The 26935-nt window shown below is 42.0% G+C and overlaps 1 protein-coding gene across 3 annotated transcripts in view; it reads left to right on the top strand.

Moving 5' to 3' along the window:
• arl15a (ADP-ribosylation factor-like 15a) overlaps positions 1-15288 on the top strand; it is a 432264-nt gene extending 416976 nt beyond the window's left edge. For all 3 annotated transcript variants that reach the window (XM_034170762.1, XM_034170761.1, XM_034170763.1), the window contains one exon: positions 14642-15288. In XM_034170762.1, the coding sequence (XP_034026653.1) occupies positions 14642-14794 (153 nt within the window). In that variant the 3' untranslated portion in view covers positions 14795-15288. The remainder of the gene's footprint in view (positions 1-14641) is intronic.
• Positions 15289-26935: the final 11647 nt, after the last annotated feature.

Here is a 26935-nt window from a genome sequence, read left to right as displayed (position 1 = left end):
AAAATTCACAGCAATTACACTGAAAAAGTAACAGAAGTATTACACTTGTAGGAATAGTAAAAAAAAAAAACCCTCCTACAAGTAAACCACTCCTAAGATTAACACAAGAGTAAAGTACTAAGCTAAAATTCACAACAGTTACACTAAAAACTAACAAGTATTAAAAAAATGGGGGGGGGTTGAACTAGGTAACGCAAGCTAACCGCTATTGAAAATGCTAGCCGAAAATGCTAGGAGTAAAATAATGACCTAAACTTCACAGCAGTTACACTGAAAAACTAACAGAAGTATTAGACTGGTAAAAAAAAAAAGAAACAACTATAAAAGTAACGGCGGGGGGAAGGGTCTGGTTTACACGCCTAATGCACTAACAAACATTACCCAACTGTAAACTAAGACTTAACTGTGTTTAGTAGTTATTTACTCGTATTTAGGGTGTTCATTTTAAAGCTACAGTGTGTAGGATTTAGGGGTATTTATTAGCAGAAATGGAATATAACATTCATAACCATCTCTTCATTGGTGAATGCAACACCTTCAATAATGAATTGGTCTTTTCATAAGCTTAAAATAAGCCCTTAATATCTACATTTGGGATTCTGTCCGCCGTGTTGATACAATACCATACTTAATCTACGTTACACATTTTGCAGCATAGCTGGAAGCCTGAAGGAAAAAGACGAGGACTCGGTGGTTGCTCCCTACTCTCTACTGGTTGCTAGGGCAGGCTAAGACGTTTGAGGACCCCCATTTTGCAAGATGGAGGATCATACATGGCACAGGAGTGAATACTATGCGCCATAGAGCACAGCAGACAAATGAGCGAGCTGTATGGAAAAACCTTTACTCCACACTATCAATCAATCAACTTTTTTCTTATATAGCGCCAAATCACAACAAACAGTTGCCCCAAGGCACTCCATATTGTAAGGCAAGGCCATACAATAATTATGAAAAACCCCAACGGTCAAAACGACCCCCTATGAGCAAGCACTTGGCCACAGTGGGAAGGAAAAACTCCCTTTTAACAGGAAGAAACCTCCAGCAGAACCAGGCTCAGGGAGGGGCAGTCTTCTGCTGAGACTGGTTGGGGCTGAGGGAAAAAACCAGGAAAAAGACATGCCGTGAAGGGGGGCAGAGATCGATCACTAATGATTAAATGCAGAGTGATGCATACGGAGCAAAAAGAGAAAGAAACAGTGCATCATGGGAACCCCCCCACAATCTACGTCTAAAGCAGCATAACCAAGGGATGGTCCAGGGTCACCCGATCCAGCCCTAACTATAAGCCTTAGCGAAAAGGAAAGTTTTAAGCCTAATCTTAAAAGTAGAGAGGGTATCTGTCTCCCTGATCTGAATTGGGAGCTGGTTCCACAGGAGAGGAGCCTGAAAGCTGAAGGCTCTGCCTCCCATTCTACTCTTACAAACCCTAGGAACTACAAGTAAGCCCGCAGTCTGAGAGCGAAGCGCTCTAATGGGGTAATATGGTACTACGAGGTCCCTAAGATAAGATGGGACCTGATTATTCAAAACCTTATAAGTAAGAAGAAGAATTTTAAATTCTATTCTAGAATTAACAGGAAGCCAATGAAGAGAGGCCAACACGGGTGAGATATGCTCTCTCCTGCTAGTCCCCGTCAGTACTCTAGCTGCAGCATTCTGAACCAACTGAAGGCTTTTTAGGGAACTTTTAGGACAACCTGATAATAATGAATTACAATAGTCCAGCCTAGAGGAAATAAATGCATGAATTAGTTTTTCAGCATCACTCTGAGACAAGACCTTTCTGATTTTAGAGATATTGCGTAAATGCAAAAAGGCAGTCCTACATATTTGTTTAATATGCGCTTTGAATGACATATCCTGATCAAAAATGACTCCAAGATTTCTCACAGTATTACTAGAGATCAGGGAAATGCCATCCAGAGTAACGATCTGGTTAGACACCATGCTTCTAAGATTTGTGGGGCCAAGTACAATAACTTCAGTTTTATCTGAGTTTAAAAGCAGGAAATTAGAGGTCATCCATGTCTTTATGTCTGTAAGACAATCCTGCAGTTTAGCTAATTGGTGTGTATCCTCTGGCTTCATGGATAGATAAAGCTGGGTATCATCTGCGTAACAATGAAAATTTAAGCAATACCGTCTAATAATACTGCCTAAGGGAAGCATGTATAAAGTGAATAAAATTGGTCCTAGCACAGAACCTTGTGGAACTCCATAATTAACTTTAGTCTGTGAAGAAGATTCCCCATTTACATGAACAAACTGTAATCTATTAGACAAATATGATTCAAACCACCGCAGCGCAGTGCCTTTAATACCTATGACATGCTCTAATCTCTGTAATAAAATTTTATGGTCAACAGTATCAAAAGCAGCACTGAGGTCCAACAGAACAAGCACAGAGATAAGTCCACTGTCCGAAGCCATAAGAAGATCATTTGTAACCTTCACTAATGCTGTTTCTGTACTATGATGAATTCTAAAACCTGACTGAAACTCTTCAAATAGACCATTCCTCTGCAGGTGATCAGTTAGCTGTTTTACCCTCAACACAGTTGTTGATGACTTCTTAAATAATAACAGGCCACAGGCGAACAGTGCAAAGTGCACAGCAGAGGTGTTGTTTTTATGTTCTTTAATCTGCTTAGGAGGACTTAATGTCAGAGAAACTGAGGGTTGTTTTAACCAATTAATGAGTTTGTTTAACAAAAGGAGGAGAAAAATCTCAAAATGCAGAAAGGCTAGACTCAAATCTCCCACTTGAAAATCAGCTGAGATTTCGTGTTCTCTCTTAAAGTGATTCAGTGTTCCATTACCATGAAGCTGTGGCTGGTGAAGTAACAGGTTCCAGGTACAGTCTCTCCATTCACAGCTACTGAAGCTTATAAATCCAGTCAGAGTTAGCATTGTTGTCGTAAGTGGTTTGCCTCACTAGTCTCCGTACACGGTTCCTCAGATGTGTAGACTTTCTGCATCCACTGTGATTATTTTGGATTTTGGCTGTACTTGAGATGGTTCTTTTACCTGTAGTATTTTGCCCACCGGGCTATTGTTGTGCTGTGAGGGGGTTTGTTGTTGTTTTGCTTTATTTATTTATTTATTGTTGTTGGTTTTTTTTAACAGAGATGTCATTTTTCATATAATACACATGAGTTCAAATACGCATTACTGAAATTGCTGAGAATTGGTTACTTTGAAAATGCATAACTTAAGCTACTTTGTCCGTGGGAAGGTAGTGTTCTATCGCCCTCTAGAGCCTGGTTTTTGCTGTCCAGCACAGTCCTTTTATAAAGTGTTATCTCTTCTGGAGCTGATAAGTTCCCCACAACAGATTGTGGTTGATATGGCTTGATTCCAACAGCTTAAATACCCAGTTGCCTTCTCACGTGTATGTTAGGCACAGTGTCAGGTCTCCATGACCTACTGGAGTGGATGACCCAGTGGCCATCTTAGGAGCCATCTGGCAATGATGTCTTCTTGTGTGGCTTACCCTTCCTACTGCCTCACACAATTCGTTAAGCAAGCATAAGTGCGCTTAGAAGGATTTAACGTCAGAGAAAATGGTTTGGGCCACAGTCTCCCCATGTGGACACACCTAGCCGTCAGGTCATAGGATTTTTGTTCAGCCACATAAGTCTTAGACTGATTTTTTTGGGGAGATGTCCGCTTTGCCTGATGAATGATTAAACTCTCTGGATTGGGCATATTTTTGTTTATGCAAAAGTGTTCAGACAAATTAGGTATTAAATCCACAGGGAATTTCTTTTTCAGTACCTCCGGGTTGGTTGTGTGCTTTGGCTGCAAACCTGTGAAGCTACATTAAGAACTTTGTCATGTGGTCTCATTGATCTGGATTCGGATCCATCATCTCTTGAATAGGGCTAAAAAAGGTGGTTGTCACAGTGTAAGATTCGCTTGGGTTTGTTCTGGCCTGTGAGGTAAGCAAGTGAGCGAAGCTTTATCCTGTCTGCACTTGTGCAGAGGTCACTGCTGGCCTTTTGACTGTCTGCCAATGCAGGGGCCACAGACTTCCAGAAGAGGGCCTTGGCTACTGGCAGACAAACCAGCCAGACAGGCAGCCAGCCGCATCGTCTGCAGTCTAGTCTTGTGGCTAGAGCACGGACTAGGGCAGCTCAAGTTACCCAGACAGATTTGTTAACACTGTTTGGGTCCACTCAGCTTTCTAGCCAGACCTCTGAGCCAAACACGGCTGAGGTGACTTAATCTGTCATTAAACTCACTCGGCCCAGGGGAGCAGAGACGGTGCTCAGTCCTCCGCTCGCCGGCCTGACTGGCTGGATTTGAACAGACACAAAGAATACCCCTCCCCGTCCTCTTCATGCCACACACCATGGCACAGCGAGACAGTGCAGTACTGTCTAGACAAAAGCAATTTCACTTTGAAAAGTCATTTGACTGGATAACAGGCACCCTGTGAGGTTGAAGATGTTTAAAGGGTGCAGAAATCTGCCTTTTCATATGTAGTGTCTGAGCTGATTTTTGTCTTTTCATCATTTACACAAACATGTATGAAAAGCATCTGCTCACCAAAGAAACTGGTCCAGGTTATAAATACTCGAGCCCTGTTCATTGTCTCGCAGATTGATCTGTTTTGTTTTATGCGCTTACTTTCTACTGATATTTCTGCAGTGACTAGTGAATGTTTCCTCTACAACAAGTGTCTTCTAACGCACACACTCATTGATTTGAGCAATTTTTCAGAAAGATAATTTAGGAATATCCAGCATTTGTGACTTTCAGGTTTTGCTTCCCATTGTTAGAGGTGTTTTGGATGTTTTGATCAAACAATGCAATAGGGGTGTCTGTGTCTAGGTACCTTTATAAAATGAGACAATGCATATCTAGATACATGGGTTGTGACACAATTCAGTAACAGTATAGCTCAGTAACTATATATAGATTTTTATTGTGGAGCAATTCAGTTTATTATTATTATTATTATTATTATTACTACTACTTCGACATTGATTTTCTGTGATGAATTAGAATAAGCCAAAAAGGCATTGCTTACCTTCAAATACATTTTTAATGAAAAACCAGGGATTTTCTTAAGGAATTTACTAGCGTGTGTAGCACATTGGCGTAGCCTCTGCTCACCTTTTGTTCACCACTGGGGGCAGCACCACTTACAGTAGCGGAAAGTACAACAGAGACAAGCCCAGAAGAAGCAGCCAGCTGTTTTTAGCATAGCATAACTTTTCTGTTGTAAACAGTATGACAGTGTGAACAAATTGTGAACTGAAGGTAATGTTCATATGGATACATGTTGATATTGTTTTCATATCGCAGAGGTAGATGTTCCTGTGAATAGCCTTGCGAGAGCTTTGTAGCAGTGAAACAAAATTAATTCAACAAGTTAACATTAAAATCCATCCTTCAACCAGTTACATTTATATACATCTACATATGATGTAGTTGTATCCTACTTTCAAATCAATTTTCAGTTTGTTTGTGTTAATTGTTACACCCCGATAATGCAGGTAATAAAAGCATTCCATCATTTCTGCATATGAGCAGAGAGATTTCGATCTTCACAATAATAACAGATTTGTTGCACTCTTTACCATTTAGTTCTGTACAAGTGGTGAGAAAGTTTCATTGCATCAATGACATTAGTAGATTTTGCTTGGAGATGCTGGCTTTAATCATTTGTTGCTCTGAATTCCTCGCTGGTCATCAGACAAACGGGAGGAGATGGCTGAACTGCCTTCAGATTGGGCAAACAAAATTGCTTCCATTACTCTCAGCTCGAAAATGTCAGAAACCCTAACAACCTGCCGTACCTTCAGTGGAGGTCTAAAACAGTGTTTCCCTCTGCTGAGATTTGTTTTTACATAACAGCTGGTTCTGATTCAACCCCCCCCCCCCCCCCCCCCACTCCACACACCCATCCACTGTCATGAGCAGCCAAAAGTGAACATATGAACTATATAATCAACTGTTGCCGAGGCTGTACCGATTCAAGAAGCTAATTTTCTCAGATAATAAGTATTTTATTTTATTATTTTAACATTTGGTTGCACTCCTGATGCAATGCTGTGTTTGGACAGTGTCACTGAGGTATTTGTGAGTGATTATGTGAAGAAAACACTTTGCACATGGAAAACTAACTGAAGTGTGAATAGGGAGAAGACACAGCTTCCTGGTTTTCCTTTTTTGATGTTGTTTTCCAAGGACAGGCTCCATGTCCTAGGAAAATAATGCTACAGTCAAATTACAGGCTCTATTTTACCTTTACAAAATCACTTTTATGCTTATCATTTCAGTTGTCATATTCACTGCAATTGACAAAGCTGCCGGCCGCCAAGGCTCCCAAAAAATTTTAACATGTTCAAAACAAGTTTAACTACCCTTTTCAGACTGATGCTGATCTATGCCGAGTAGCATGCCGATTTTTCCGCGAAATGCACGAGCCATGCCAAGGCACTGCTCAAGAAAACTCAGCGCTGAACCCTGCCAGATGGGAGAGCTGCTTTACTGTAGTTTTAATAAAACCTTTGGCCGATAGTATGGCAGTTGTGCAAGGGATCACTTGATCAATGATCATGAGAAAACAATAGCTGCTCTCAAAGTCCCCCTTTTTTTACACTTCTGTTGTGTAATTGCTTCAAATTTGAATATTTTGTTGTGCTGAAGGCACAAATGTGACATGGTTTGATTTGATTTGATTCCTCATCACACAGGAAATTCACTAAGGTGCTCTTGAGTCCTTAAAGTCACCACGTTGCTCTCTGTGAGCACCTTGTGTGGCAGCACGCTGACGTGTGTGTGTGTGTGTGTGTGTGTGTGTGTGTGTGTGTGTGTGTGTGTGTGTGTGTGTGTGTGTGTGTGTGTGTGTGTGTGTGTGTGTGTGTGTGTGTGTGTGTGTGTGTGTGTGTGTGTGTGTGTGTGTGACTTTATTGTATTATCTTGGTTGCACATACCTGTGCCCAATATCCTTGACAGCCATTTACCCATTAGTTTCTATGGAAGCCTCTGTGATATCTTTGTTTGTTTGGTCTGGAATTTGCCTTACGTGGATTTCAGAGAGACTGTACACACTGTGTGCCAAAAAGGTAGCTGTGGTAAGCTTTGGGAAGCTAACAAACTGGCGCCTTCAGTTCCATTGCTTGACTATTAACAGACATAGTTGTATAAGTGAAAAGAAACTAGTATAGCGAACCACACAAAATTAGCCTCTCATGTCTGATGTGGTCTCAATTAAGCAGTGGTGGGCACAGCTAATCAAAAAAGTTAGCTTCAATAACCGCTAATCCGCCAACTGAAAAGATAACTTTTATAACGCTAAACCGATAAATCACAAAAAAGTTTTAGCAGAAGTTACAGCTAACCGCTAACTTTTAGTACTGCCGGCTACTGATAAGCCAGTTTCGAGTTTAAGCACTGCCGAGGCTTCTGAGTAAAATCATAACAAATGCGATCACAAACCCAAAAATGAACGATGGCTGCGTACTCAGTCTTTCCTCAGCAGAAGAGAGCGGAGTGAGCCGGCTGCTGTTACCCCAAAGGAAGAAAAAAAATGTCATTTACGTTCAGCATGCCAAAAGATGGTCAGTGTGGAGAAGACATGAAGCGCAACACGGTTTCACTTATGGTTATATTCATAAACGACTAATTCCAGACAGTTATTGATATTAATGGTACTTATGTCTGTCAAGATTTGTGCTTTTTACAGACATGTGCCAAAAGGCATCATGGGAAAAATGAGTCTCCTTCACTGGTTGCGGTTTATAAAACCAACACACAAGTTACTGTAATGTGTGTGTTGGTTTTTACAAATAAATCAATCAATCATTTTTTTTATATAGCGCCAAATCACAACAAACAGTTGCCCCAAGGCGCTTTATATTGTAAGGCAAGGCCATACAATAATTATGTAAAACCCCAACGGTCAAAACGACCCCCTGTGAGCAAGCACTTGGCTACAGTGGGAAGGAAAAACTCCCTTTTAACAGGAAGAAACCTCCAGCAGAACCAGGCTCAGGGAGGGGCAGTCTTCTGCTGGGACTGGTTGGGGCTAAGGGAGAGAACCAGGAAAAAGACATGCTGTGGAGGGGAGCAGAGATCGATCACTAATGATTAAATGCAGAGTGGTGCATACAGAGCAAAAAGAGAAAGAAACAGTGCATCATGGGAACCCCCCAGCAGTCTACGTCTATAGCAGCATAACTAAGGGATGGTTCAGGGTCACCTGATCCAGCCCTAACTATAAGCTTTAGCAAAAAGGAAAGTTTTAAGCCTAATCTTAAAAGTAGAGAGGGTGTCTGTCTCCCTGATCTGAATTGGGAGCTGGTTCCACAGGAGAGGACCCTGAAAGCTGAAGGCTCTGCCTCCCATTCTACTCTTACAAACCCTAGGAACTACAAGTAAGCCTGCAGTCTGAGAGCGAAGCGCTCTATTGGGGTGATATGGTACTACGAGGTCCCTAAGATAAGATGGGACCTGATTATTCAGAACCTTATAAGTAAGAAGAAGAATTTTAAATTCTATTCTAGAATTAACAGGAAGCCAATGAAGAGAGGCCAATATGGGTGAGATATGCTCTCTCCTTCTAGTCCCCGTCAGTACTCTAGCTGCAGCATTTTGAATTAACTGAAGGCTTTTTAGGGAACTTTTAGGACAACCTGATAATAATGAATTACAATAGTCCAGCCTAGAGGAAATAAATGCATGAATGAGTTTTTCAGCATCACTCTGAGACAAGACCTTTCTGATTTTAGAGATATTGCGTAAATGCAAAAAAGCAGTCCTACATATTTGTTTAATATGCGCTTTGAATGACATATCCTGATCAAAAATGACTCCAAGATTTCTCACAGTATTACTAGAGGTCAGGGTAATGCCATCCAGAGTAAGGATCTGGTTAGACACCATGTTTCTAAGATTTGTGGGGCCAAGTACAATAACTTCAGTTTTATCTGAGTTTAAAAGCAGGAAATTAGAGGTCATCCATGTCTTTATGTCTGTAAGACAATCCTGCAGTTTAGCTAATTGGTGTGTGTCCTCTGGCTTCATGGATAGATAAAGCTGGGTATCATCTGCGTAACAATGAAAATTTAAGCAATACCGTCTAATAATACTGCCTAAGGGAAGCATGTATAAAGTGAATAAAATTGGTCCTAGCACAGAACCTTGTGGAACTCCATAATTAACTTTAGTCTGTGAAGAAGATTCCCCATTTACATGAACAAATTGTAATCTATTAGACAAATATGATTCAAACCACCGCAGCGCAGTGCCTTTAATACCTATGGCATGCTCTAATCTCTGTAATAAAATGTTATGGTCAACAGTATCAAAAGCAGCACTGAGGTCTAACAGAACAAGCACAGAGATGAGTCCACTGTCCGAGGCCATAAGAAGATCATTTGTAACCTTCACTAATGCTGTTTCTGTACTATGATGAATTCTAAAACCTGACTGAAACTCTTCAAATAGACCATTCCTCTGCAGATGATCAGTTAGCTGTTTTACAACTACCCTTTCAAGAATTTTTGAGAGAAAAGGAAGGTTGGAGATTGGCCTATAATTAGCTAAGATAGCTGGGTCAAGTGATGGCTTTTTAAGTAATGGTTTAATTACTGCCACCTTAAAAGCCTGTGGTACATAGCCAACTAACAAAGATAGATTGATCATATTTAAGATCGAAGCATTAAATAATGGTAGGGCTTCCTTGAGCAGCCTGGTAGGAATGGGGTCTAATAAACATGTTGATGGTTTGGATGAAGTAACTAATGAAAATAACTCAGACAGAACAATCGGAGAGAAAGAGTCTAACCAAATACCGGCATCACTGAAAGCAGCCAAAGATAACGATACGTCTTTGGGATGGTTATGAGTAATTTTTTTCTCTAATAGTTAAAATTTTGTTAGCAAAGAAAGTCATGAAGTCATTACTAGTTAAAGTTAATGGAATACTCAGCTCAATAGAGCTCTGACTCTTTGTCAGCCTGGCTACAGTGCTGAAAAGAAACCTGGGGTTGTTCTTATTTTCTTCAATTAGTGATGAGTAGAAAGATGTCCTAGCTTTACGGAGGGCTTTTTTATAGAGCAACAGACTCTTTTTCCAGGCTAAGTGAAGATCTTCTAAATTAGTGAGACGCCATTTCCTCTCAAACTTACGGGTTATCTGCTTTAAGCTACGAGTTTGTGAGTTATACCACAGAGTCAGACACTTCTGATTTAAAGCTCTCTTTTTCAGAGGAGCTACAGCATCCAAAGTTGTCTTCAATGAGGATGTAAAACTATTGACGAGATACTCTATCTCCCTTACAGAGTTTAGGTAGCTACTCTGCACTGTGTTGGTATATGGCATTAGAGAACATAAAGAAGGAATCATATCCTTAAACCTAGTTACAGCGCTTTCTGAAAGACTTCTAGTGTAATGAAACGTATTCCCCACTGCTGGGTAGTCCATCAGAGTAAATGTAAATGTTATTAAGAAATGATCAGACAGAAGGGAGTTTTCAGGGAATACTGTTAAGTCTTCTATTTCCATACCATAAGTCAGAACAAGATCTAAGATATGATTAAAGTGGTGGGTGGACTCATTTACTTTTTGAGCAAAGCCAATAGAGTCTAATAATTGATTAAATGCAGTGTTGAGGCTGTCATTCTCAGCATCTGTGTGGATGTTAAAATCGCCCACTATAATTATCTTATCTGAGCTAAGCACTAAGTCAGACAAAAGGTCTGAAAATTCACAGAGAAACTCACAGTAACGACCAGGTGGACGATAGATAATAACAAATAAAACTGGTTTTTGGGACTTCCAATTTGGATGGACAAGACTAAGAGACAAGCTTTCAAATGAATTAAAGCTCTGTCTGGGTTTTTGATTAATTAATAAGCTGGAATGGAAGATTGCTGCTAATCCTCCGCCCCGGCCCGTGCTACGAGCATTCTGACAGTTAGTGTGACTCGGGGGTGTTGACTCATTTAAACTAACATATTCATCCTGCTGTAACCAGGTTTCTGTTAGGCAGAATAAATCAATATGTTGATCAATTATTATATCATTTACCAACAGGGACTTAGAAGAGAGAGACCTAATGTTTAATAGACCACATTTAACTGTTTTAGTCTGTGGTGCAGTTGAAGGTGCTATATTATTTTTTCTTTTTGAATTTTTATGCTTAAATAGATTTTTGCTGGTTATTGGTGGTCTGGGAGCAGGCACCGTCTCTACGGGGATGGGGTAATGAGGGGATGGCAGGGGGAGAGAAGCTGCAGAGAGGTGTGTAAGACTACAACTCTGCTTCCTGGTCCCAACCCTGGATAGTCACAGTTTGGAGGATTTAAGAAAATTGGCCAGATTTCTAGAAATGAGAGCTGCTCCATCCAAAGTGGGATGGATGCCGTCTCTCCTAACAAGACCAGGTTTTCCCCAGAAGCTTTGCCAATTATCTATGAAGCCCACCTCATTTTTTGGACACCACTCAGACAGCCAGCAATTCAAGGAGAACATGCGGCTAAACATGTCACTCCCGGTCCGATTGGGGAGGGGCCCAGAGAAAACTACAGAGTCCGACATTGTTTTTGCAAAGTTACACACCGATTTAATGTTAATTTTAGTGACCTCCGATTGGCGTAACCGGGTGTCATTACTGCCGACGTGAATTACAATCTTACCAAATTTACGCTTAGCCTTAGCCAGCAGTTTCAAATTTCCTTCAATGTCGCCTGCTCTGGCCCCCGGAAGACAATTGACTATGGTTGCTGGTGTCGCTAACTTCACATTTCTCAAAACAGAGTCGCCAATAACCAGAGTTTGATCCTCGGTGGGTGTGTCGTCGAGTGGGGAAAAACGGTTAGAGATGTGAACGGGTTGGCGGTGTACACGGGGCTTCTGTTTAGGGCTACGCTTCCTCCTCACAGTCACCCAGTCAGCCTGCTTTCCCGACTGCTCGGGATCTGCCAGGGGGGAACTAACGGCGGCTAAGCTACCTTGGTCCGCACCGACTACAGGGGCCTGGCTAGCTGTAGAATTTTCCACGGTGCGGAGCCGAGTCTCCAATTCGCCCAGCCTGGCCTCCAAAGCTACGAATAAGCTACACTTATTACAAGTACCGTTACTGCTAAAGGAGGCCGAGGAATAACTAAACATTTCACACCCAGAGCAGAAAAGTGCGGGAGAGACAGGAGAAGCCGCCATGCTAAATCGGCTAAGAGCTAGTAGCTACGCTAAGCTAGCGGATTCCTAAAAACACGCAAAGTGAATAATGTGTAAATAATTTAGAGGTGATTCAGCAGAAGGAGTGCTTTAGTTAAGGCACGTAAAGATTACACTGGGAAACAAATCGTAATCTAGATAACTAGATCAATCTAACTGCGCAGATTAAACAGCTAACAGATACAGAAAAACACCGCTGTGCTCCGGAACAGGAAGTGATACAATACCGCAGTGAGAGCCAACCACCAGTAGAGGCAAGCAAGGATTACATATTTCAAATGTGTATTTGAAATATGTAATTTTTTCATTTGTTAAAAAAAAAAAAAATTAATTTATACTAGACTATTTAAAATGACAATTTGTTAATACTAGATTAAAACACTACTGGACACAGCCATATGAGGGCGCCCTTGTGCCACGCAGTTCAGCAAGCAGACGCAGCTGTCCGTCAGTAGTGTTAAATTATTTTAAATACAGTGGTCCCTCGTTTCTCGCGGGAGTTACGTTCTAAAAATAACCCATGATAGGCGAAATCCGCAAAGTAGTCACTGTTATTTTTTACAATTATTATAGATGTTTTAAGGCTGTAAAACTCCTCACTACACACTTTATACACTTTTCTCAATCAGGCATTAATATTTTCTCACTTTTCTCTCCTGTGTAGACACTCTCAAAGTTCAAACCTTAGTAGAAAAATAAGTCCAGTATTATAGAATGAAACCAAAGATTAAAACCTGTTTTCAGGCCCAAACATTTGTTTGAGAAATAAAAATACAACATTTTCCTATAAATAATTATGATGGCTTTTTAGAACTAATGAATTTTAATGATCAACCTACGAGTTTGGACACATAAAAAATTATTAATAGTGACTGACCATTATTTCACAGCTCCTCTGATCGCGCCTCTTCGTCCTGGCGCCACTCCGCTGTCGCGTCTTTTTCCACTGAGTGACACCTCGGGGCAGGTGTCTTTTTCCAAGTGAAGAACACAATTATGGGTAGTTGTTGTTGCTCTTTTTTCTTCTGGGCGAGAATATCATAAACAGGCACACGCAGAACACAAAGCACGTGCTCTTTCTTCGCTCATTGCCTCCGGTGTTACCGTTGTGGGACGGATGCGGGACCCGCAAAGAATCCAAGTCATTAAAAAGATACAAACCTCTCTCAGTGGCCACGGAGCTCTGCGGCTGCGGTCACCGAGACCATGCAGTGCTGCGGATTTTTCCACAAGAATTCTATCCTTGCGGGCTGCTGGAGCCCTCTGCATCAAAACAGCGAGCGTAGTCTCTGGACCTGTTGCCAGATTTTGGCCGCAACTCCGCACAGCAGACAGTGGGGCGGTGTGAGTGGCCCGTTGCGGCGCTTACTGAGCCCGCAGACTCGGTAAGTGCAGTGAGAGCAATCACGGTGATGCCGACCGGCCTGCCTGATGAGGACGCAAAACACAGTGCGCTGTTAAAAAAAAAAAAGAAGCAGCATGCAAAATTGCACAAAAAAAATCTGCGAAACTGAGAGGCCGCGACAAGGTGAACTGCGTTATAGCGAGGGACCACTGTAGATTAGTATAAATTGTTAAGAAGTGCATTTTTTTCACAATTGGAAAAAATGACGTATTTCAAATACACATTTATTTGTAAAAACCAACACACACGTTACAGTAACTTGTGTGTTGGGTTTAATAAACCAGCAACCAGTGGAGACTAATTTTTCCCATAATGCCTTTTGGCACGTGTCTGTTAGAAGCACAAACCTTCAGAATTTAGCACATTCCTTTAAAAGATATATATGTGTGATATTTTCTCTCTGTAAAAATGACAGAGGTACCGTTAATATCATAACTGTCTGGAATTAGTTGTTTATGAGTAAAACCACAAGCGAAATGCCTGTTGTGCTTCATGACTCCTCCACACTGACTGGCTTTTTCCATGTTGAAAGTAAGTGACATTTTTTTTTCTTTTTCCTTTGGGGCAACAGCAGCCGTCTCGCTCCGCTCTCCTCTATTGAGGAAGGACTGAGCTCATGGCTGTCTGACTATTGCAAGACACTCAACAGGTAAGTACTAAAATGGATGATTTTGATTTATTATGCCAGCAAAAAAAAAAAAAAAAGTTAGCAGACTGAAAGTTATGGGAGCTACATTTAGCGGAAGCTAAGTAGTCTGCTGATGGTTTTCAAAATTAGCTGAAAAGCTAGTCCGCTAACAAAAAAGTTAGCTTCGCTAATTAGCGGTTAGCAGATTAGCAGAACTGTGCCCACCGCTGCCATTAAGAAATCCATGCCTTTGTGTTGAACGTATTGCTTCTATTTTATGGATTTATGGATATGATATAAATTGTATGTGGAAACCCGGTCCTTAAGAATATACACACATGGGAAAGCCCTGTAGAAATTAAATTTACCATTGACTAGGCACTGAGTGGTTCTTTGTGTGTGCTTACAGATCAAGAAGTACTTTGAGCTGGAGCCGCTGGCCCGGGGGAAACGCTGGATCCTGGAGGGTAGCACCACTGACAACATGGGGGCAGTGAAAGAGAGCTTCAGTCAGTTCATTGGCCTGTTGGAGGACAAGGACACAGAGCCTGCGAGGATATGAAGCTGATACTGCTAATGCTAACAGTCATTAGCGGCTAGTGCACAGTGCAACCTGCTGTTGCCCATGTACACACATTCACGCACAGACGTGCGCCCACACACACACACACACACGCCAATACAGCAGATAATAGCCCCTGTCGGGGGCATTTTGTACATTATCCCCCCCCCCTGCTTTCATTGGTTTTAAAATGCAAAGTGTGCACACAGGTAACAGACATCTGCTACATGCTGGCAGAGCAGAGCCGCTGCCCAGCCAATGAAATGCAGTTTGTCAGGGCAAAGGAAAAAAAAAAACAATTGAACTTTCCCCGAAATGGAAGTCCTGTTTACTGCCTGTGCCATTATGATAAAACAAATGGCGACTGGGATGATGGCATTCCTCAAGTCATTATTTGACATACACACTTTTACACAGACTCGCACACACTTGCACAAACTGCAGCCCAGGTGGTCTGCAGATATGTTTAACATTGCTACTGATTACTTTACCGGATTTGGGAGTGAACACAGTTGATGTTGTTTCCACTGAGGAGTATGGTATAGCTGCCCGGTCTGCTTCTCCTTTAGGCTAAAGGCCCGGTCACACGGCACTTAACGAAGGGCAACGAAGCCCAAACGAAACAAGAAATCTGGACTTTCGTTGACTTTCATTGGCATCGTTTAACCTTTGCGCAGCTTCGTTCCTGCAGCTGTTGCTTTGTCAGGGTTTTTAAACTTTCGAAAAATTTGAACGAATGCCGCCGAAAACCTCAATTCATCCGTATTTTGTTTTGCTGTAGTTCTTGGCGGTTTCTTATTGTTTGCTTAGTTTTTGTAACATTAGCTTTAGTTTGACTCTGTTCGACCAGCTGAATGTTTTCATACAGTACAGAAACCGGTTTGTGAGCGTTGCTGTGGTGGAGAGATGCAGCTCCTCCGCGGCGGAGCTGGTGTGTGGTGTGGGGCTTCTGTCGGTTCGTGTGATGTGGCGAGTGCTACCGCGGACATGCCATGGTGCTGGCCAGCCAGGAAGAATTTGTCGGCTTCCTCCGCCAGCACATGGCAATCCGTGATCGTGGTGTTGTTCCAGTGCTGCACACACCTGAGGAAAGAATTGCGGCACAAAACATCTGGCTGGAACTGCAGCATTCTGTCCATGAACTCTGAGGGCTTGCTGTCCTCCAGCCCATGCAGAGAGAAGAGCCTGCTGGCCCTTTGAGTCTGACAGTTCAAAAGTTTTGAGGAGGTGATCCTTGATCACTGCGTATTTGTTCGCAGCAGTGGGGCTTTGCAGGAGCGCGATCAGCCGTGTTTCCTTTTAACTGCTGAGTGCCAACATGATCCTTGGTTGCTGTGTATTTGTTCACAGCGGGGGGGCTTTGCAGGTGCGCAATCAGCTTTGTTTCCATGGAACTGATGGCCAACACGACGTAAAGTCCGTAAGTCCTGCTCACAGACTGATTGTACACATCCACTTACAGAGGGTTTGCGTGCGAACACCGGCTACAGCTCCACGGTCACAGAAAGAATGATGAACTATAACAGAAAACAGAGCGCAGACCTGCAGCGCTGCACAAGAAGAAATATAAAGTAGAAGAGAAATCAGAGCACACACAGTATGGTTGCAGCTCCTCTGCGCTCTCACCTCCTCAAGCTTCTCTGCCCCTTGCTGTGCGCAACTGACGCAGACATTCCTGTGTTATTAGATATGCAGTATATGCAACTTGAAGCAGGCCCGGTGTGAAAGGGGCATAATAATATTTTGTGTCGTCTGCTGTGATCTCTGAGCGAACTGCGCCTCAGTTTGTGCAAACCATGTGGCAGTTTACAGAAGCGTGACTTTCAAGTGTGGAGATACTTCCAGCAGCAGCGGGCATTCGCGTATGAATAGCTTTGATCCACAGAGGTGTGGCATATAACAGAAAACCCAGTGTGATCGAAAATGGCTGCATTCTTTTTTGAACATTTGAGTCGCTAAATCATGTACAAGGCAGTCTTTTTGTGTGCGTGCGCACATGCGAGTGCGCTATAACACATCCAGACACTGGCTGCATTCATACAGAGTGAATTAGCTGGAGAGAAGGAGAAGTGTGCGTGTGTGTGTGTGCGTGTGTGTGTGCGTGTGTGTGTGTGTGAGAGAGAGAGAGTCTGAGTCTGATCCACGTACACAGTGCCTGTGCGTGGCGTGATCAGAACTGGTAATTGAACCCACGTGTGTGACTGACTGCATGATCACACAGCTGCATCGTCGGTGATCAGAAACACCAGGGTTTTGGAAAAAAAAGGCAGAGACGGACAGGCAGCACTGTCCCCCCCTCCCGTTTCGTACACTCGCATTTCACGTGTACAGACAGTGATTAGAGTTTTGGTATGTGAGAGATCTGAGAAATATTTGGCGTGTTTGCACTGTGTATAGTTTTGGTGGAGTATTTAGCGTGTGTAGTTAGTGTGGTGGTGTTTTGTTTTGTAAACATGAGATGTTGTATGAATGTTGAGCAAGCCCTTCAGTTTTTTTTTTTTTAATAGGAGCAAGACATCGTGTCTTCAGAGTCTGAACCAGACAGTGAGGATTCTGATGATTAAGGAGATGATCCCTCTTTTGTTCTGGACGAGGAACCAGAGCAGGTGGATCCACCGATGTGTGCACAGATCTCCACAGTGGGTCGGATCAGCCACTTCTGTTTGCAGCTTCTCCAGGATTCAGGCGCTACAGAGCTCCGTCCCAGCGCCGAGTCCTGGAATGCAGAGATGCAGACACACGCTGCTCCAGCAGTGGCTCCAGGCACGTTTTGTTTAAAGCGTGGAGATCAGCGTTAGCTTCGATTTTGTTTTGTTCCTTTTTTGTCCCTTTTGCACGCTTCATTCACAGGCTATTCGGTGATAAAGCTTATTCGTCCACCTTTTCTCAACGATTTGTGACTTTTTTACTTTTTTCTTTCATTCAGGCATCATCGTATGCCGTGTGACTGGGCCATAAGTAATGACGAGCGCGGTGTGATCACAGCGCCAAAGCCTTGTGTCATGTATGCTAGTTAAACAGGGGGTGTCATGCTGTGTCTGAGTATTTATAGTCTCAGTAGTGTAGTCTGTATATTTTGTGGATTATTACGTACATGCACTCAAACATAATAAAGCGGCCTATCAACCCCCCCCACCCCACCCCACCCAGCCATGCTGATGTCCTAATGGAAGGACAAAGTGCTGTGTGACCAAGCCACTCCATGTGGAGTAAAATGGGAGCATGAATGATTTTATAAATGTGCACCTTAGGGTATATTTTACAGCTCTGAATATTAACCTCGTAGACCTCCTTCAGATGGCCAAGAAAACATTTTTATATCATATCACACTGATCAGTTGTTTTGTTAAATCTAGAAAAAAATGCAATGATTGACTGAGTGTAGTCACAGAGATGTGATGGATGTTTCCTTTCAGTATTTTAGCAAATGGCATGTATGTTTGCCTGTTTTCTACATTTTTACAGTTTTTTTGTTTGTTTGTTTGTTTTGGTTGGGTTTGGATATAATCCCTGTGAGCACTGACTCGCGATTCCAGTCTCCCATCAGGGTGGAATACAAAGTCTGTCAGTCAGCTGCAGCAACAGCTGCATCTGACAAGTCCCTATCCGACACACTAATGCCTTCCAACTGTCTGGGAAGACCCCTCCCTGTCTGCTGTTTATCGTAGACCCCCAACTCTTTCCCGCTCCACTCCCTCCCTCTGCCTGCCGTTGTATTTATCCTAGATGCCACCTTCCAGCCCAGCACCCTAACCTCCCCTACCTTGCGGAGTGCACACCTGTGAGTGATACTCGGTGTGCCACATGTGTATGGCAGTGCCCACTGTTCACCCCTCAGTGTTCTGTCAGAGAGATCTAACCTTACCTGACAGAAAGGTGCAGTTTGGATGGATCGCTATGTCAGTTCATGGACTCATACTGGACTTTGTGTATCACCTGCTTAGATTTAGATTTGGAAAAACATTCACTGCAGTCTTTTTTGTGTGTGTTTACAATCAAAAATTAAAATGTTAAAAATCAAAATATCGTCTTAGTTTTTCATGTACATTTTTATGACCATAGTAAAAAATATTTCAAAGGTTTTTTTAATGTTGTGAATACACATGGGGATGATGGCTGTTAGGCAGGAGAGCTGTAACTAATAGCTAGAAACAAAATGGATTTAATCAGCGTAGCCAATTAATGGCACTATAAGGCCACGTGCAAACGGCTTCTTTCAACAGACATTCGTATGTGAGGTGAACGTACAACGTAATTTAAATGCAATTCAAACTCCTTTTTTTGTACATTTATAAAATAAACTCACCGTTAATTTTCTTCTTGTTAAAAGAGCTGTTCTTGTACTTTCAAATAGAAAAAAAAGGTGTGATCTTTCAATAAAAACACCTTACAGTATTTTTTCAGAACAAAGAATGTTTTTTCTTTCTTTCTTTCATGATCTTCTTTTCATGGTTCCTGATATTAGATATCTCCTTCCTGAAGAAAGGATTCTTAGTACAGATTTCTTGCCACCCCATAACTTTGGCTGAGAAGCGGGGCCACTGGCTGAAGCTGAGCAGAGGCTCAGTGTACCCATAATCCCTTTGGGCATCTGTGTATTAATGATCAAATCTTCAGAATTAGTGCATTATTTAAAATTAACAGATATGTGTTATATTTTCACTTTGTACATTTTAAGAGTTGACATTAATGTAGTTATTCTATCCGGATTAATTTTCATTTATAAATCAAAACCATAAGTTAAATCTGCTTTCCTTTTCAAGACATCAGCCTCATTGCTGGACTGCTGTATGCTGTCAAGGGATAATGACTTTTGTTTTGTTTTTTGTAGCAGCCTGGTGGCCAGGCCCCTTCTGCTGGGGCAGAGTTGAGCTCAGCTCCTCTCAGCTGCCTCACTACTGCAAAATATGTGGTAGACAGGAACCAACAGGGTATATAAATGTTTTTCACTGCTACTAACTATGCAAAAAATGTTAGCTGTCTAAAAGTTATCTGAAGTAAATTTATCAGAAGCTAATTAGTTCGCTGGTGGTTTGTGAAGTTAGCTGAAAAGCTAATCTGCTAAAAAAAATAAAAAAATAGCTCCGCTAATTAGCAGATTAGCAAAACTGTGGCCAGAAATTGTTCACATTTAAGAAGCTGAAATCACAAATTTTTTTATATAAAAAAAAATGAAAATGTCAAAATGATTATTTAATTATCTAAATAGTTGTCACTTAATTTAATAGTTGATTAATAATCAATCAATTGTTGCACCTCTCTTAGGAACTATGAATAATTTCTGCTTAATCACTGAAAGTGTGCAGGCTGTATTTGTACCGTTATCATCAAAATGTCAATTGTTCCCGTTTGGATTTGAAGAGGTGCATCAGATGGTGTGCTGAGAGTACGTTTTCTTCATGATGTCTATGATTTGTGACTGAAGATGATCTGTGGAAATCAAAGAAGATCATCTGGAATGCACAGATCGGGTGATGGAGGTCGAGCCAAAAAAGAGAAGAAGAAGTAGTAAAGTCTTCAAAGTCACAGTGAAGCAGCTGAAGAAAGTTTTGAGTGGAAAGTTGAGCGAGACAAAAGTTCCTGATAAATATCCTCGGCGCAGCCTCTGCCTGCTCTTTTTTTTTCTCCTTGTGCCCTTCTTCCCTTTCTTTCAAATTAACCGTGTGGCTTTAATACAATGTGTGTCATGCAGGTTGCCCTGGCGACTCTTTGATCCTGTTTTCCAGTCTCTGCCTCTGGGGCAGACGTGCTTCTCTTCAGTCTGCTGCACACCAGCTCTGGAAGCTGCTGCCCTGAGACAAACCACGGGCTGCTGCGCTCACCTCACTCACCCTCCCCTTTCCCCGTCTCCCATTTCTCTCTGGTTTTTCAGTTCTTCCTTTCTCATCTTTGCAGGGTTTTTTTTTACTTCCTTCTTAGGTATCTACATCTTTCTGTCTTGCTATCTCTCTGCTTCTCTTTGGTCAGGGAGACAAGAGACCTCTTTTTATTTTACTCCACCTTTCTTTGCTTTAAAGTGCATTTCCCAGAAAAAAAGCTGTACCTGCATTACCGTTACTGTCAGGAACATTTCTCACCTAATTTAAATAGCAACAATAACTCTTATAAATGAGCATGAATTCACAGTCAAGACCATAAGTACTTGGAACGTTCCATAATTTTTAGAATTTTGCAGAGATGAAAAAAGCAATCAGGATGTTTTTTGCAGTGTAGTGTTGCTTATTGCATCAAATTTTTTGCATGCACACTCACAGAATTGTGACTTTGGGAGTGTTTTAACATGAATCATCATGTGTCTAAGTGTAAAGATATAACAGATTTTGCACAGTATGTTGTGCTCCAAATCTGTCAGAAAATGTTTGCAGCAAAGATCAAAATTTATTAAAAGTATCATTATTAAACGTGTGGTTGGCAAGGTTATACCGATGCTTTTGCTGTGATCAAAGGTGGCACTTTGAGAACTATCGCTCTGACTTGCATCGCTGCAGGTGTTGTTGATAGTTAATCATTTTTCTGCTATAATATTTTTCTCTGTGCTCACAAGTTGGGGCAGTACGAACTTTACGATGAGAATGCCACAAAATTTGCATCAAGCGTTGATTTAACCTTTATTTGAGACGTGCTTAAGCAGCTGATACTCTGAGGGTAGTTTCTCTTTTTTGATTTGTTTGTTTTTTTTTAATTCTTACTCTTCTTCTAGTGTGACCTCGGTGTGACTTGGTCAGCAAAAGACTGCAGTCGCTGTCTGGACTTGGGTGCCCCCCCAATAATCACAAACAGGCAAAAGTTCTCCTTGAAAGAGGATAAAATATTCAGCATCTGTTAGCTGTCTTTTGTGTTTCAAGTAGCATCTGACCATCAGCTCGAGTGAAGACAAAGCACAGAGAACAAAGTACCGTGTCTAAGTCCACTCGGCTGTCAAATTAAAAAACATTACATCAAATGTGCATTCATAGATTTTAAATGCATGTCTGCAGTAAGGATTTGTGCATGCTGCACCTGTGTGCAAACGAAAATCATCTTCCAGTGTCACACTGTAACCTGTCATCAGGAATGATATAATATTTATTTCACGGCTTCCAAGTGAGGCAGCGCCACCATCCACAGATGTGATGACACTCAAACGGCTGAACCACGTGAGGTTTGTGAAATGCAAATGCACAAAGCGACAGGGAGCCTAACGTTTGTTTACAAGACAAACAACAGCAGGCATGTTTTCTTAAACCCTGCAAAGAATGCTCCTTTCCATCTTCTCCCTGTCCGCCGCGTATCTGCTGATAAGAGTCAGGAGGCGGAACAGATGTTGCCCTGACATCCATCTGGACCTCGTACCCCTGGCACCCCACATTCCCGGCCCCTTGTTTGGGTGCTGCTCCCACAATGCAACTGGATCTCCTCGGGAGGCCTAAGGTGGAGATGCAACACTTTTTATTCCTTCTTCTTTTTTGCGACCCTTTACCAATCAACGTTGTTTGCTGCCTTCAGGACTCTGTTAACACTCAAACCACACAAATGCATTCATGAGACATCAATGAGTGAAGAAATATTGCGTGGGCCTAATAATCATTTCCAGATCGGTAAGGTGATAAATATCCTGATGTTATTCCAAGTATGAAGCTTCAGCTTCACTCACTTTTCATTAGAGAAATGTTAAATGATTTCACAATCTTGCTCCTGATATTCTGTCCTTCAGTCTCTTAAGGATATTTACCAATAACCAATATTCACCTGTCTTAACCTTCTGCAGTTGAGGTGTCAGATGGGCAGGTCCTATCGTGACAGTGGGGTTGGTAAGGTTTAGACCTTACTTGTGTGAAGCGCCTTGAGGCAGCTTTGTTGTGATTTGATGCTAAATAAATGTGATAAATTGAATTAAAACTGATGTTATCCTCCAGGCAAAAGAACACAAACCTGTCAGACCTGACAGCATTTTAATGAGTTACACTTTCTGTCTGCAGCAACATGTCGCAACAATCATTTACTGCCAGTAATTATTTCAATTAGCACACTTATTTATGTTCCTCTGAGGGTTATAAATCAGTAATTGTACTGATGTTATATTGCTAATCATTTAATTAAGCATTTATATAATCTCATATTTTAGTATAGAATTTTTAAGGCCTTTTTTGTTTTTACTTAAAATGATATTATGGAAGGATGTAAGGAAGATCAAGCCCACAGATGTGTTTTGTGGGACAGACGTGATCTGCTGAAACCTGAACTTTCACACATTCAAGCATCATCCAACACCTCAGATTTATGTAGCAGAATTTCCACAAATACAAGTGTTTGGGGGGGGGGGGGGGGGGGGCTGGGTGTTACTTCAGCTGATTCACAGAAGGTACAAAATGTTTGCAGAATATTTGTGACCTCAATGGTAAAAGCATTTGTGGAATCATCGGGTTTCTGGATGTGCAGCACGTTGACATTCGCTGTTTTGAACCATGGTGCATGTGTTCCAGTTTGGTGCTGTTCTCTTTGCTCTGAGTTTCTGGTTCTTTCCCTCTTAGTATTCCAGCAAAAACTGAACAAAAGTTGACATTTAATTTGGCGCCCTGACAGTCTTATAAGCTTTGGCGATCCAAGAATACTTATATTCTTGAAAGATCTCAGAATATTTGCTTTGAAAATGAAATACACAAGCCAGAACTCTTCCAAAATTTTGCATGTGTGCTCTGTTGTACAACATTGCATTACGGGTAATGATGAACACAGAATGGGACAGCTAGTGACAGTGATTAGCTGTCCGGATTGCTAACCAGTGGCAGCAACAGACATAGTGTTTTCAGCAGGGCTGCCTAATTTGGGGCCCACAGGCCACGTTTGACCCACAGTTCCTTTGATTTGACTCATCAGCTCAATTTTCCAACGTACCTTGTATGTACAGTCTGTCAGGAAGGTGTCTTTTGGGGTGTGGCTCTCCACCCAGATTAATTTTTGGTCCTTCATCAGAAAGTATTTGGGCACTCCTGGTTTTCACAATGTATTTGCAGGAATATCAAACACGAGCGAAACATCACAAAGAATAAACTATTATAATTTGATGAGAATCAACAAGGGGTAGAGCCAGGAAAATTTAAATTTTATACATTGCCAGATGAGCTAGGGTCACTTGCACATCTGATTCATTATTTTCCTTTGTCCTTCTCGTGTATGAGCACAAGCACAAATTTTTTAAGGGGAGGTGATGGTCTAGTGGTTAAGGTGTTAGGCTTGAGATGAGAAGATCCTCGGTTCAAATCCCAGCCTGACTGGAAAATCACTAAGGGCCCTTGGGCAAGGTCTTTAATCCCCTATTGCTCCCGGTGTGTAGTGAGCACTTTGTATGGCAGCACCCTGACATCGGGGTGAATGTGAGGCATTATTGTAAAGCGTTTTGAGTGTCTGATGCAGATGGAAAAGCGCTATATAAGCGCTATATACCATTTAAGGCATATTCAATACACACCACCCCATGTTTGTGGGGTTTGCTGAGCTGAAGATGGCGCTTTGAGTTTTAAATTATTTTTGTACTAATAAGAAATTGGTTGTGTAACAAATGTGACTCAAAGATCTGGAGTTGGGTCCTCCAAAGGTCGAGGAACCCAAGTTGTGCTTTCTGCTGTGGCCTCTTGTTTATTCTGTTGGGTGACTTCCGTGGGATTGCAGCCTGCTTGTCACTCACATTGTTTGTCCTGGAGACGAGATCTGCTCGAGTCCTGTTTCTCTTCCTCTCTCCTCGGTCCGAGTGCTGATGGAGACCAGTATCCCAGGTGGCCCACACATCAAAACAAGAAGGATACTAGCTCTTGGTTTTCAGACAAGCATCACTCACTTTCTTTGTTGTGCGAAAGACAGGGGGCATGGCGGTTTATCTCCAGAGGATCTCCCTCCCGCTGTACGCCTTCCACCAGCCCACCACCCCATCTCACAGGAGCCGCTAAAAGCAAATGTCAGTCAAGTGAAAGGTGTCACATTCTTTCAAAAGGTCAATTAGTGGTGGCCAGTTGAGGATCTTTGCATATTTAAGTACAAAATTGTAATTATATATATATATATATATATATATATATATATATATATATATAAACTAATCAACCAATCAATGCAAAATTCAGGCAGCAGTTGGACTTTTTCCTTCTTCTTCTTGTATGAATCCATGTTTATGGTTTCTTTTGCAACATGGCAGCCCCATGTCATTATTCTTCACAACATTACTGTTCCATTTTCTTGTCTCTGCTGTCCTTTTATTTTCCCTGATTCTTCCATGTGTACATATTTGGTGGCTGAACTCACTTTTTAGTCCGTGTTTTTCCAGTACATCCCGACTTGTCTTCCAATGGAGGAGTCAACACTTTCTGGTTCTGTGTTGATTCCTGACTTCTTTGTTCCAAAAGTGTTTTGGCCAGTGAATTCCCAAGATCAAGTCGGGTCTGGGTCTGCTCATATGCTGGTGCAGCCACATCCACCACACCATGGAACTTCCATGGTACCTGGGCAACAACCAGTCACACTTACAGCTGGTCCATCCCCAACTTTGGAAATCTGTCATCTATCTGATACAGCAACGTGAAACATGAGCATCCTCCGCGTCTTTTCCAGTTACTGGGGTCCTCAGTACTGAGATACTTGTATACTAGATAATGCTCAGAGAAATGTGCCATGTCCAAAATGCCTCAGGTGATGTTCTCCAGCAATATAAGTGGCACTGACCTCATCATTCCAGGGGTACCTAATCATCCTCTCAAGAGACCTAATACCAAAGACATCCATTCCTTACATTAGGCCACTGGTAAGTGTCCATGTCTCACAACCATACATTAAGACAGGAGGGACAAGGACCCTAAAGACTTGAACTCTCTTTCTCCTACAAAGGTAGTGACACCACTAAACTCCTCTGTCCAGGGACCTCATACTGAAGATGGAACACAACAGGATGAGATCAGAATATTTTTGGTAAGATAATTCTCCACCATATGCAAGTAAAGCTTCTTAAAATAAATTCAAACATTCATCATCATCATCATCTTGATTTTTCTGCAGGATGTCTGTAACTTCATCTGGACAACCTGATGAGGTCATGCTGTTTTAGTGAGTTCTGGAACGGCTCTATTGCTCACGGTGACTTATTGGAAGGTAACCCTGGTTGTGTTGACTAAAGGTAGCAGCTTTCATCTACACGGGTGATTCCGGCTCCGTCCTTTCACCTCCAAAAGTGTCAGACGCACGATGTCTTTGGGTCTTGAACACAACTTTATCACATGGGTTCCTGATGGGTCTGCACTAGCAGACTTTCCAGTTTTACTCATACCTCTCTTTTTGCAACTTTTTGAAGACCCTCTTTTATAATTCTGGCTCTTTAGAAGAATCATATGCACATGTGCAGAGTCCAGCTGTGCTTCGGCTGCACTCGCAGCATGGTGAAGCTCTCATGAGGTGCAGTTGCCAGATTTAAGTTAAGATGGAAAGGAGGTGTCGGGAAGGCTGGATTTCAGTGAGGGAGGTTCTTGGAGGTGCTGTGTTTTCAGGCCATCGCAAGGTGGATTAAATTAGTTCTGATGTTACTTTTACGCTGACCTGAGTTCAGCAGCGTTCAGACCCAACACACACGTGATGTTACTCCAGTCACTGTCATCAATCAGTTTTTGTGAGTTTGACCTTTGATAATGTCTATAATGAGGTATGGCTGTGAATGTTTGGTAAGAAGCCATGGCTGATTAATCAGTTGGCGATATGTAGTAAATATTTAATTGCCATCTATAAATGCGGGCCTTTCTACATTATGAACTGTTTGGTGTACTGCGTGGCGCACAGCCGAGCACTGTAGGTGGATTAGCTCATTGAATCCAAACAGTTTATGAGGAACACGGCCGCGGTGACGACACTATGTGGGCAGCTTGCAGTCCTCAAAATTCAAACGTTCCATGTGAAAGCAAAAAAAAAAAGGGGAGAAAAAGTGAGTCTTTCACCAGGACAATCTAGTAAACATGGTTGCTGTGCAGAGAGCGAACACCTGTGTTTTAGCAAAGTTCTGTGCCGTTTGATCACTGCCAGAAGCAGCGTAAATCTCACACTGCCCTTACAGCTGTGACGAAATCCATCCTGACTCATGCAGCAGAACTGCACAGTCAGTCACAAATCACAGAGACAGAGGAGTCTGAA

Source organism: Thalassophryne amazonica, chromosome 5 (assembly GCF_902500255.1).
Source record: "Thalassophryne amazonica chromosome 5, fThaAma1.1, whole genome shotgun sequence".
NCBI classification, from domain to species: Eukaryota; Metazoa; Chordata; class Actinopteri; order Batrachoidiformes; family Batrachoididae; genus Thalassophryne; species Thalassophryne amazonica.
This window is presented reverse-complemented; position numbering and strand designations above follow the sequence as displayed.